The sequence below is a fragment of the Pristiophorus japonicus genome, unplaced genomic scaffold (assembly GCF_044704955.1).
Source record: "Pristiophorus japonicus isolate sPriJap1 unplaced genomic scaffold, sPriJap1.hap1 HAP1_SCAFFOLD_641, whole genome shotgun sequence".
Classification (NCBI taxonomy): Eukaryota; Metazoa; Chordata; class Chondrichthyes; family Pristiophoridae; genus Pristiophorus; species Pristiophorus japonicus.
The window spans coordinates 125,866-138,163 of NW_027254553.1; the positions used below are offsets into that span (position 1 = coordinate 125,866).

Consider the following 12,298-nt stretch of genomic DNA (forward strand, 5'->3'; position numbering starts at 1 on the left):
CATTATTATACTTTCAATGCAATGGGGCCACCAAACAATAACTGCTTAAGCAGCGCTTCAGATGTCTTGACCACTCAGGAGATGAGCTACAATACAACCCTGAGCAAGTAGCTAAATGCTGCACAACCTGCCTATCAGGAGGGGCCAAGAATTGCCAGAAGGCACTGATGCTCCACCTCAGGAGAGAGAGGAAGAGGAGGACGAGGATCTGGACGCTGACCGAGGGCCAGATAATCAGACTGGCTATACAACCATGCCCACGACCCCCCCAAGACCACAGGAAAGGGCCTGTGGTGGCTACATAGCTGCAAGACTCTTATTTGAGGAACTGATATCTGAACAATTTGCTTGAAAGAATGTTGCTGTGAGTGACAACGCTGACACACTGCTGTGTGTGTGCAGCTCAGACATCAATGGTGCCCATCATCTTGGTGCCAATTAAAGTTTACATTGATTGAAGTTAAGTTGTATTTAACCCTTTCATGTTAAGGAATCACCGGTGTGTAACAGTCCAGCTATCTGAAACAATAGCAGTCCCTCAGACCAGCATCACCACAGACAGACCCTCGGACCATCACGATAGACAGTCCCTCGGACCATCACCATAGGCAGTCCCTCGGACCGTCACCATCACCATAGACAGTCCCTCGGACCATCACCACAGACAGTCCCTCGGACCATCACCATAGGCAGTCCCTCGGACTATCACCATCACCATAGACAGTCCCTCGGACCATCACCACAGACAGTCCCTCGGACCACCATCACCATAGACAGTCCCTCAGACCATCACCATAGACAGTCCCTCGGACCATCACCACAGACAGTCTCTCGGACCACCACCACAGACGGTCCCTCGGACCGCCACCACCAGAGACAGTCCCTCGGACCATCACCACAGACAGTCCCTCGGACCGTCACCATAGACAGTCCCTCGGACCATCACCGTAGACAGTCCTCTGACCATCACCATAGACAGTCCCTCGGACCATAACCACAGACAGTCCCTCGGACCACCACCACCATAGACAGTCCCTTGGATCATCACCATAGGCAGTCCCTTGGACCATCACCATAGACAGTGCCTCGAACCACCACCACCATAGACAGTCCCTCTGACCATCACCATAGACAGTCCCTCGGACCACCACCACCATAGGCAGTCCCTCGGACCACCATCACCATAGGCAGTCCCTCGGACCACCACCATAGACAGTCCCTCGGACCATCACTATAGACAGTCCCTCAGACCATCAGCGTCACCATAGGCAGTCCCTCGGACCATCACCACACTGTGTCCAGAACAGTGCGATCCGCAGAGTGCTGGCAATGGGGCAGTACCAGAGGGAAATGTTTGCAGTGAGACATTGATTGCAATAAGGTCTGTTGCTGTGTTAACCCTTCACAGTGAAGTCTATATCACTACATTCCCCAGTGAGTCTCAATGCAATAAGTGGTGTCACATCAATAAATAAAAATGCTGCTATATATAATGTTCATCAAATTGCTGGAGGTGTGACCAAGAACAACTGGCAAGACTCCTGTCAGCTTTTCAAAGGTCTTGAATTGGGTCCCCTGCCGCTGCGTGCTTGATGGGAACAAGCACATTTTTCAGGGTTTCATACACCTCGGGGCCTGCTTCAGTCAGGAAACTAGCCCATTTTTTTTCTAAGACCACCCAGTTATGGTTTTCATCATTGGGGGCATCGACGATACTATTTGCAGCAAAAATATTTCTAGCATATCCATATACGCTCTGAAAGTATCTCGGTTGCGATGGAACTCACCCAAGCACCCTATTATTCCCATAGGCACAGCCATCTGGACTCTTCAGTTCAGCCAAGTGCGCTTGTAATTTACCTTGGATATTTTAGCTGTGCTGCAAAATAAAGAAGCTCTCCAAGACTCTCTGTTGTTTGGCAGGAATCATCCACCAACAAAAATGTCAGCTAGAGTATCCAGAAATCCTATTCTACGTCGTCAATGTAATATATCCTTACGACCTCACTAAAGCACATACACTCAAAATGGTTTCAATCTGGAACTTGCTTTTTACTGTATAAACATCAGTGGCTACATTATTACAGTAGTCCACTAGTTGGAGCAATAGTCCGCTAGGTGGAGCTATATTATAGTAGCCTGTGCGGTTGCGGTATATGTCAGGACTGATATGTGGCACTCGCAAAGCCACATGTGTGCTGTCGATGGCGCCTTCCACCTTGGGGGAAACATAATTTCCTGGCATAGGCACATCCGGCTGCTCTCTGTTCAGAAAGAAGACAATGAAGTTCCTTCTTCTAGAGTACAGAGCCTCTGTGAACCCCCAGATACTGCGATGGACCACAAACTACAAGATGTTAGCAATGTCTTCCCATCTAGTCTAGAAGGATCCAGAGGCAAAAGATTTGAGGGCCACAGTGACCTTGAGGGTCACGGGTAACATCGTCGTCCTGCTCTGAGGCTACAGGTCTGGTTCCAGAAGGTGGCATAATTCTGTGAGCACCTCCTTGGTGAAGCAGAGCCTCCGAATACACTGCTCCTGGCTTAAGTGCAGGTTGGAAAGTGCTCCCAGAATTCCCTAAGTGAGCAATGCCTCCTGCTGAGAGTCCTCCTGCCCCTCCTCCTCCTCCCTCTGCAAGCAACTTGTCCTCTTCTTTGCTGCCTCTGTTCCATCTCCTTGGCATACCCCAGCGCAAGTGGGACTGCATGTAGAGCCTCCAAGACTGGGAGCAAGTGGTCTTCCCAGAACCCTTTTAATCAGAAGCAAGTGTGTCTCCACTTGAAGCACAACTCCCTGTCACCTCGCCCAATTTAAATAACTTCAGAAAACTTCACAAACAGTTGCACAACTTGCACAGAGCCAGTAGAAATCAAAAAGCAAGTCACCTACAAGTTGTTGCTGATCCTTTCAATAACGCTGGTGGGGGGGCCCTTGTGCAGCTGAACACATGTTCAGCTGTTCATGTACTGCAGGCAATGGCCATGCTGCCAAAATGGCCATAATAGCTGACTCTTAGGTGTCGAATTTCACTGCCTCAGTATCCTGAAATGCATTTTTCAAGTTGTTTTTATGTAGAGCAAAACAAGATATTTCATATGCAATCGACTCACCCCTATCACTGAAGATTTTGCACGGTTAAACGCAAAATGATCAATTTCCTCTAAAAAGCTTTGTATGCCAGTAAATTTCAGAGAATTCTCCCATTCCTTCATTATGTCAGTTGAATTTCCCTAAAAAGAAAAGGAAAAGAAAAGCAAATGAAGAACATAGATATGACCTTCTGCATTAATTCATTGTATTCACCTCCATACAGAGTAGAACAGGAATTAAACATGGGTAATGGTGCCAGGGAGTAGGTTTTGTAGCTGAAAGCTGCAACATATTAAAAGAATGCTGTAAATATTGACAGGGTTGAACCTCCCTTATCCATAACTTGCTTATCCAGAACCACCCCTTGTCCAGAACTATTCCTGGCCACTGGGTGGCGCATGCGCAGAACTCCGATATGAACAAATTGAAGTCCTTCCTCACTGCTGACTCCCGCAATCGCTGGCTTGACCCCGCGATCCACCGCCCCGCCCTCCCCCTCTCCCTGCATGATCTCTCTGCCGCACTCCCAGCCCCAAGCCAGCCAGCCCCTTGCTCAGTACCTGTACCATCCAATTTAACGTGACCTTCGTCCGGAAAAATCCCTTATCCAGAACAGGCCAGGTCCCGAGGGTTACGATTAAGGGAAGTTCAACCTGGAGTACTTCCATGTCCCGGCCGCAAGTGCGCATAGAAGCAGGAGCACCAGTGGAGCCTGAAGACCCACCTGACGATTCCACCAGAGTGATGCAAATAGGTGCAACCCTAAAGGAATGACGACAACCAGATCTGCATCTTCGAATCTAATATTCTTCCCTTAGTTATTCGAGCTTTATGTACAGGGCTTAATGTTGCTGCTAGCTTGAAGCCAATTTTACTACGTTCTGCGCCTAGGTAACACATATTTCCCAGACATGAAGCAGAAGAAATGGGGCAGAGAACCATGCCACCAGATTTTCCAGAGAAGGCAGGCCAAGAGCTAGAACTATAGCAGCCACAAGCACCCAAAGCCATGCAAAGATGGCACATCTCCCATCTAATTTTCCGGGATCTTCAATTATTAGGCAGCCCAATGCAGGTTAGTCAGAAGCTAATGGATTTTGCCGCTTGTGACAAGTCCCCTCAGATTGGAGCATCTGAGAGGGAGAGTAACATTAGGAACAGGAGTAAGCCATTTAGCCGCTTAGGCCTGCTCCACCATGGGGGCAAGAGGCCTTCAAGGTTAAACAGCAGAAGGATCTGGGAAGAGATAGTGCAATCCATCACTGCGACGTGTGTTGTCCCCAGGACCTGGGTCCAGTGCCACAACAAGTTTAATGACCTCAGACGGGTGGTCAAGGTGAGTGAGGGCTTCATCAAATGCCATAATCCACCATCCGCACCACAAGTCTCACACACTGCTCAATGCACCATACATCCATTCCTCACCTACCAACAATCTCTAGCTTTCACCACTCATACTTCACAATCATAGCTTCACTTCACCCTCACACTTATCACTGCTGCACTCACACCCACATCTCACAGAAACAGAGAAAATAGGAGCAGTAGTAGGCCATTCGGCCCTTCGAGTCTGCACTGCCATTCAATATAATCATGGCTGATCCTTTATCTCAACACCATATTCCTGCTTTTTCCCCATACCACTTGATGCCTTTTGTGTCTAGAAATCTATCTATCTTCCTCTTAAATATATTCAGTGACTTGGCCTCCACAGCCTTCTATGGTAGAGAATTCCACAGGTTCACCACCCTGAGTGAAAAAATTTCTCCTCATCTCGGTCCTAAATTTCCTACCCCGTATCCTGAGACTGTGACCCCTTGTTCTAAACTTCCCAGCCAGGGGAAACATCCTCCCCGCATCCAGTCTATCCAACCCAGTCAGAATTTTATACGTTTCAATGAGATCCCCTCTCATTCTTCTAAACTCTAGTGAATACAGGCCTAGTCGACCCAATCTCTCCTCATACAACAGTCCTGCCATCCGAGGAATCAGTCTGGTGAACCTTTGCTGTACTCCCTCTATGGCAAGTATATCCTTTCTTAGGTAAGGAGACCAAAACTGCACACAATGGGCCCAAGTTTCGGCCTCAGTTGCTCCTGATTTTTTGGAGCAACTGGTGTAGAACGGAGTATCTTAGAAATTCAAATTCTCGGCATTTAGTTTGTTCCAGTTCTAGTCTGTTAGAACAGTTTCACTTTGGAACAGAATTTTTTTTTCAAAAAGGGGCGTGTCCGGCCACTTACGCCTGTTTTCAAAGTTTCGGCAGTGAAAACTTACTCCAAACTAACTTAGAATGGAGTAAGTGAAGATTTTTGTACGCTCGAAAAAACCTTGTCTACACTTTAGAAAATCAGGCGTAGGTTACAAATCAGGCGTAGGGAATGGGGGGGGTTTAAAGGGAAGTTTACAAACATTAAACACTTCAGCTTTACAAATAAAGAGCCATCATCAATAATAAATGATAAAAACATTAATAAATCAACCAATAAATCAATCAAAAAAAATTAATAAGAAATAATTTTTTTTAAAGTCAATAAATAAAACATTTTCTACGTACCGACTGCAGCACCGGGAGCCCTCCAACAGCGTGCTGGGATGCCCCCCTCCCCCCAGTGTGTCTCTGTCAGCGTCTCTATCTCTCTGTCTGTCTGTCTGTGTGTGTCTCTCACTCTCTGTCAGTGTCTGTGTTTCTGATAGCGAGGGGAGGTGGAGGAGGGGAGAAGGGGGAGAAGGGGAGAAGGGGGAGATGGGGGAGGGGGGGAGAAGAAGGGGAGGGGGGAGGAGGAGAAGGGGGAGAGGAGGAGAAGGGGGAAAGGGGAGGAGGGGGGGAGAAGGGGAGAAGGGGGGAAGGAAAAGGGGGGGAGGAAAAGGGGGCGGAAGGAAATGGGGGGGGAAGGAGAAGGGGGAAGAAGAAGGGGGTGGGGGGGAGGAGAAGGGGGGGGAGGGAGAAGGGGGGGGGTGAAGGAGAAGGGGGAGGAAGGCTGAATGGGCCGGGCCCGGCCGGGCCCAAGACTTCGGGCAGGGCCCGTCCCCAGCACCAGATTTACAGGTAGGTGGCGTTGGGTCGAGTCGGGTCGGGATCGTGGGTCGGGTCGGGGGGAGCGCGAGTCGGGGTCGGGAGCGCGGGTCGGGTCGGGGGGGTGGTGGGAGGGAGGTCGGTTCGGTTCGGGGGAGGGAGGGAAAGGGAGGTCAGGTCGGGAGGGGGGGGGGAGCGCGGGTCGGGTCCGGGTCGGGAGGGGGGGGGGGGGCGGGGAAGCAGGAGTTGGGTCGGTGTCGGGGTCGGGTCCGGAGGCGGGGGGGCGGGGAAGGGGGGAGAAGCGGGGAGTCGAGTTGGGTCGGGAGGAAGCAGGAGCTGGGCCGTGAGAGGAGCCTTATGCATGTAGCCCCAGTGAGGCCATTCGGCCAGGGCTAGGGGCTGTGTGCTTCGGGCCCCTCCCACACAGTTTTGGGCGCCTGGAGCTATTGCACATGCGCGCCCACTGTAGCGCGCATGTGCAGAGGTCCCGGCACTGTTTTCAGCGCAGGGACCTAGCTCCGCCCCCTACAGCTCGTGCTGTGCTAAGCTGCAAACGACCTGCAGGGAGCCGGAGAATCTGGAAGTTTTTTTTAGGCGCACTTTGTGGCGCGTAAAACGAACGTCCAGGTCGGGGCTGCGCCGTTCTAGGCGCGGCCCGAAACTTGGGCCCAATACTCCAGGTGCGATCTCACCATTGCCCTGTATAACTGTAGTAAGACATCCTTGCTCCTGTACTCAAATTCTCCTGCAATGAAGGCCAACATACCATTTGCCTTCCTAACTGCTTGCTGCACCTGCATGTTTGCTTTCAATGACTGGTGTACAAGGACACCCAGGTCCCTCTGTACATCGACACTTGCCAAGCCATCACCATTTAAATAATACTTTGTCCTTATGTTTTTCCTACCAAAGGATAACTTCACATTTATCCACGTCACACTGCATCTGCCATGTGTTTGCCCACTCACTCAACCTATCTAAATCGCCTTGCAGCGTCTTTGCATCCTCCTCACAACTCACAATCCCACCTAGTTTTGTCAGCAAAACTTGGAAATATTACATTGGTTTCCTCATCCAAATCATTTATATATATTGTGAATAGCTGGAGCCCAAGCACTGATCCCTGTGGTACCCCACTAGTCACTGCCTGCCACTCTGAAAAAGACCCATTTATTCCTACTCTCTCTGTTTCCTGTCAGTTAACCAATTTTCAATCCATGTCTGTATATTACCCCCCAATCCTATGTGCTTTAATTTTGCACACTAACCTCTTCTGTGGGACTTTATCAAATGCCTTCTGAAAATTCAAATACATTACATCCACTGCTTTTCCCTTATCTATTCTATCAGTTATATCCTCAAAAAACTCCAGTAGGTTTGTCAAACATGATTTTCCTTTCATAAATCCATGCTGACTTTGTTTAATCCTGTTGATGTTATCTAAGTATGCCGTTATCACATCCTTTATAATAGACTCCAGCATTTTCCCTACTACTTGTTGAGGCCAGTTCGTTAGATATATTCAAAAGGGAGTTAGATGTGGTCCTTATGGCTAAAGGGATCAAGGGTATGGAGAGAAAGCAGGAATGGGGTACAGAAGTTGCATGATCAGCCATGATCATATTGAATGGTGGTGCAGGCTCGAAGGGCCAATTGGCCTACTCCTGCACCTATTTTCTATGTTTCTATGTTTCTACTGATGTTAGACTAACTGGTCTATAGTTCCCTCTCTCCCTCCTTTTTCAAATAGTGGGGTTACATTTGCCACCCTCCAATCTGCAGGAACTGTTCCATAATCTATAGAATTTTGGAAGATGACAACCAATGCATCTATTTCCATGACTACCTCTTTTAGAACTCTGGGATGCAGATCATCAGGCCCTGGGGATTTATCTGCCTTCAGTCCCATTAGTTTCTCCAGAACTATTTTCTTACTAATAATCATTTCCTTTAATTCATCTTGTTCAGTAGACCCTTGGTTCCCTAGCATTTCTGGGACGTTATTTGTGTCCTCTTCTGTGAAGACAGAACCGAAGTATTTATTTAATTGTTCTGCCATTTCCTTGTTCCTCATTACAAATTCTCCCGTTTCTGTCTGTAAAGGACCTACACTTGTCTTCACTAATCTTTTTCTTTTTATGTACTTGTAGAAACTTTTGCAGTCGGTTTTTACGTTCCTTGCAAGTTTACTCTCGTACTCTTATTTTTCCCCTCTTAGTCAATCGCTCGGTCCTTTTATGCTGAATTCTAAACTGCTCCCAATCCTCAGGCTTGCTACTTTTTCTGGCAACTTTGTATAACTCCTCTTTGGATCTAATATTATCCTTAATTTCTTTTGTTAGCCATAGTTGGGCCACTTTTCCTTTTGTGTTTTTATGCCAGAAAGGAATGTATAACTGCTGCAATTCATGCATTCGTTCCTTAAATATTAGCCATTGCCTATCCACCATCATGCCTTTTAATGAATCTTCCCAATCTATCATAGCCAATTCATTCCTCTTACCTTTGTAATTTCCTTTATTTAGATTTAGGACCCGAGTTTCGGATTGGACTACTTCACTTTCCATCTTAATAAAGAATTCAATCATGCTATGATCACTCGTCCCCAAAGGACCCCGCACAACAAGACTGTTAATTAACCCCTTCTCATTACACAATACCCAATCTAGGATAGCCTGTTCCCCAGTAAGCTCCTCAACATACTGGTCTAAAAAAAATCTCGTACACAGCTGCCACCAATGTTTTCTGCCCCTTGGTGCGCCTTAGCTCCATCCAGACTGATTCTACATCTTGATTTTGAGCCAATATCCTTTCTCACTATTGCTCTGATTTCATCCTTTACTAACAACACCACACCACCCCCTCTTCCTTTTTGCCTGTCCTTCCTAAATATCGAATGTCTTTGGATATTCACTTCCCAGCCCTGGTCACCCTACAACCATGTCTCCATAATTGCAACTATATCGTATCCGTTTACATCTATTTGCGCTGCTGATTCATCTACCTCATTACAGATGTTTCTTGCATTCAGATACAAAGCTTTTAAATTTGTCTTTTTAACATTATTAGACATCTTAACATTATTTTGTACCATAGCCCTATTCGTCTTATTGCTATTTTTTCTTATCTGGACCCTATATGCTAGTGCACTCTTGTGTGTTTGTATGCTCTGTCCCTTCCTGACATCATCTGGTTATCCTTACCACAATCACTTTCCTGCATTGCTTCCTTTTCTTTTCTCTTTAGCATTCTAGATTACTCTCTACTGTGACCACCCCGCCCACCCCACCCCTTGCACATACTGACAGCGATTCAACCATGGCAGACAAATCAGCAAAACACATTGCACTACACTCACTGACACACTTCCCTTTCTCTTGCAGGCAAAGCTGGCTCATAACTGCAGAGAGCAACAGCAGACAAGAGGCAGCTAAGCGAGGGTTGAGAACCTAACCAGCCTGGAGGAATCAATGTTGCAAATAATTGGAGGGGCTGTGACAGAGTCTGTGGCAAGCAGAGAAGTGAAAAGCATCACTGTAGAGGAGGATATGCTCATATCGAATCCTTCTTGCTACATCCCCCTCATCACACAATCTCATAATTTAGAAGCTGCTGACAGTGTATGCATGGATATCTTGCTTTCCCCACCTCCCCTCACCACAGCCGACCACTGTGCCTTTCTGCTTTCAGAATCACAATTGAAACCTGGCCAGCATGTCCCTGAACATGAGGAAGAGACAGAGAAACATAGAAAATAGGTGCAGGAGTAGGCCATTCGGCCCTTCGAGCCTGCACTGCCATTCAATAAGATCATGGCTGATCATTCACCTCAGTACCCCTTTCCTGCTTTCTCTCCATACCCCTTGATCCCTTTAGCCGTAAAGGCCAGATCTAACTCCCTCTTGAATATATACAATGAACTGGCATCAACAACTCTCTGCGGCAGGGAATTCCACAGGTTAACAACTCTCTGAGTGAAGAAGTTTCTCCTGATCTCGGTCCTAAATGGCCTACCCCTTATCCTAAGACTGTGTCCCCTGATTCTGGACTTCCCCAACATCTGGAACATTTTTCCCGCATCAAACCTGTCCAGTCTTATCAGAATCTTATACGTTTCTATGAGATCCCCTCTCATCCTTCTAAACTCCAGTGTATAAAGGCCCAGTTGATCCAGTCTCTCCTCATATGTCAGTCCAGCCATCCCTGGAATCAGTCTGGTGAACCTTTGCTGCACTCCCTCAATAGCAAGAACGTCCTTCCTCAGATTAGGAGACCAAAACTGAACACAATATTCCAGGTGAGGTCTCACCAAGGCCCTGTACAAATGCAGTAAAACCTCCTTGCTCCTATACTCAAATCCCCTAGCTATGAAGGCCTATATACCATTTGCCTTCTTCACCGCCTGCTGTACCTGCATGCCAACTTTCAATGACTGATGAACCAGGACACCCAGGTCTCGTTGCACCTCCCCTTTTCCTAATCTGCCGCCATTCAGATAATATTCTGCCTTTGTGTTTTTGTCCCCAAAGTGGATAACCTCACATTTATCCACATTATACTGCATCTGCCATGCATTTGCCCACTCACCTAACCTGTCCAAGTCACTCTGCAGCCTCTTAGCATCCTCCTCACAGCTCACATCGCCACCCAGTTTAGTGTCATCTGAAAACTTGGAGATATTACACTTAATTCCTTTGTCTAAATCATTAATGTATATTGTAAAGAGCTGGGGTCCCAGCACTGAGCCCTGCGGCAGTCCCCTAGTCACTGCCTGCCATTCTGAAAAGGACCCGTTTATCCCGACTCTCTGCTTCCTGTCTGCCAACCAGTTCTCTATCCACGTCAGTATATTACCCCCAATCCCATGAGCTTTAATTTTGCACACCAATCTCTTGTGTGGGATCTTGTCAAAAGCCTTTTGAAATCCAAATACACCACATCCACTGGTTCTCCCTTGTCCACTCTGCTAGTTACATCCTCAAAAAATTCCAGAAGATTCGTCAAGCATGATTTCCCTTTCATAAATCCATGCTGACTTGGATCGAACCTGTCACTGCTTTCCAAATGCGCTGTTATTTCATCCTTAATGATTGATTCCAACATTTTCTCCACTATTGATGTCAGGCTGATGAGGAGAAGAAGGAGACACATCGGCATTGCATCTGACATTCACAGATATCAGCTCAGAAAATTGCACTGCACGCACTTTAGAGGGTAGTAGAGGCAGGATCTAATCATGGTGAGACACTGGGCACGAGTGGGCTGCAGCCAGGCCAGGGGAAAAGGGGAGCTCAGGTGGCAGCTACCCAGATGGCAAATCCGCGCATGAGTGCTGGTCCACAGGAGGCAGATGCGGTCCTTGATGGGGCGGCCTTCAGAGAAGTGTGATGGGCATGCACACAGAAAGGCTAGGTGCAAAGGCCTCTTGTCAGCATCAAGGAGCATGAAGAGGCTGGCTCCAACATTGCATGGGCTTTGTGCAGAGATTGCAGCCTATGATTTACAGGATGGAAATGATGGGAAACTCTATGAGAGATCTTGTGAACCAAAATATGCTGGTGGGTGTGATGGACAATGTTGCAGCTTCCATTGCAGCACAGACAGGTGACCCAACATCTCACTGCTGCAGTGGAAGTACAGACTGCTGCCATCATGGCTGGGTTGACGATTGTCGAAAGCACGGAATCACAGCAGGCCAGTAATCTGTCCTCCAACATATTACTAGGATTGCTGAGGCACCACCCCCATGGGAGTGGCAGTGGCTCCGTGGAGCACGAACCTGCTGTCCTCTCTCAGGATTACAGCATTCCTACTCCCACCATTGTCATTCCACCACTGCCCTTGCTGCTGCCCATCAGCCAGCCAGCCCAGACTGCTGCTGCCCATGCTGAGGTAATGCAGTCTACAGTTAGCCCTTCTAGGTCCCGAGTTGCTCAAATTCATCCTGCAAGACCATCTGTGGCCTCCCACACTGAAAGTCAGAAGCTTTCCACCAGCCATGCTGTAGCCAATGGGGTAGCACTGCGTAGGATCACTACAATTTGGGGAGGGCTAACAAGGCAAGGGAATATACAATAAATGATAGGATGCTGAGAAGTGTAGAGGAACACAGGGACCTTGCATTGCATGTTCACAAATCCCTGAAGGTAGGACAGGTAGATAACGTAGTTAAGCAGGTATATGGGATACTA

General features: G+C 47.7%; 1 protein-coding gene across 3 annotated transcripts in view; it reads right to left on the reverse strand.

The window, feature by feature from the left end:
• Window positions 1-12,298, reverse strand: part of LOC139255845 (uncharacterized) — a 241,400-nt gene that overhangs the window by 97,755 nt on the left and 131,347 nt on the right. For 2 of the 3 annotated variants that reach the window (XM_070874020.1, XM_070874018.1), the window contains one exon: window positions 3,112-3,231. The exons of the other annotated variant lie outside the window; for it this stretch is intronic. In XM_070874020.1, the coding sequence (XP_070730121.1) occupies window positions 3,112-3,231 (120 nt within the window). The remainder of the gene's footprint in view (window positions 1-3,111; window positions 3,232-12,298) is intronic. 3 annotated transcript variants of the gene reach the window in all.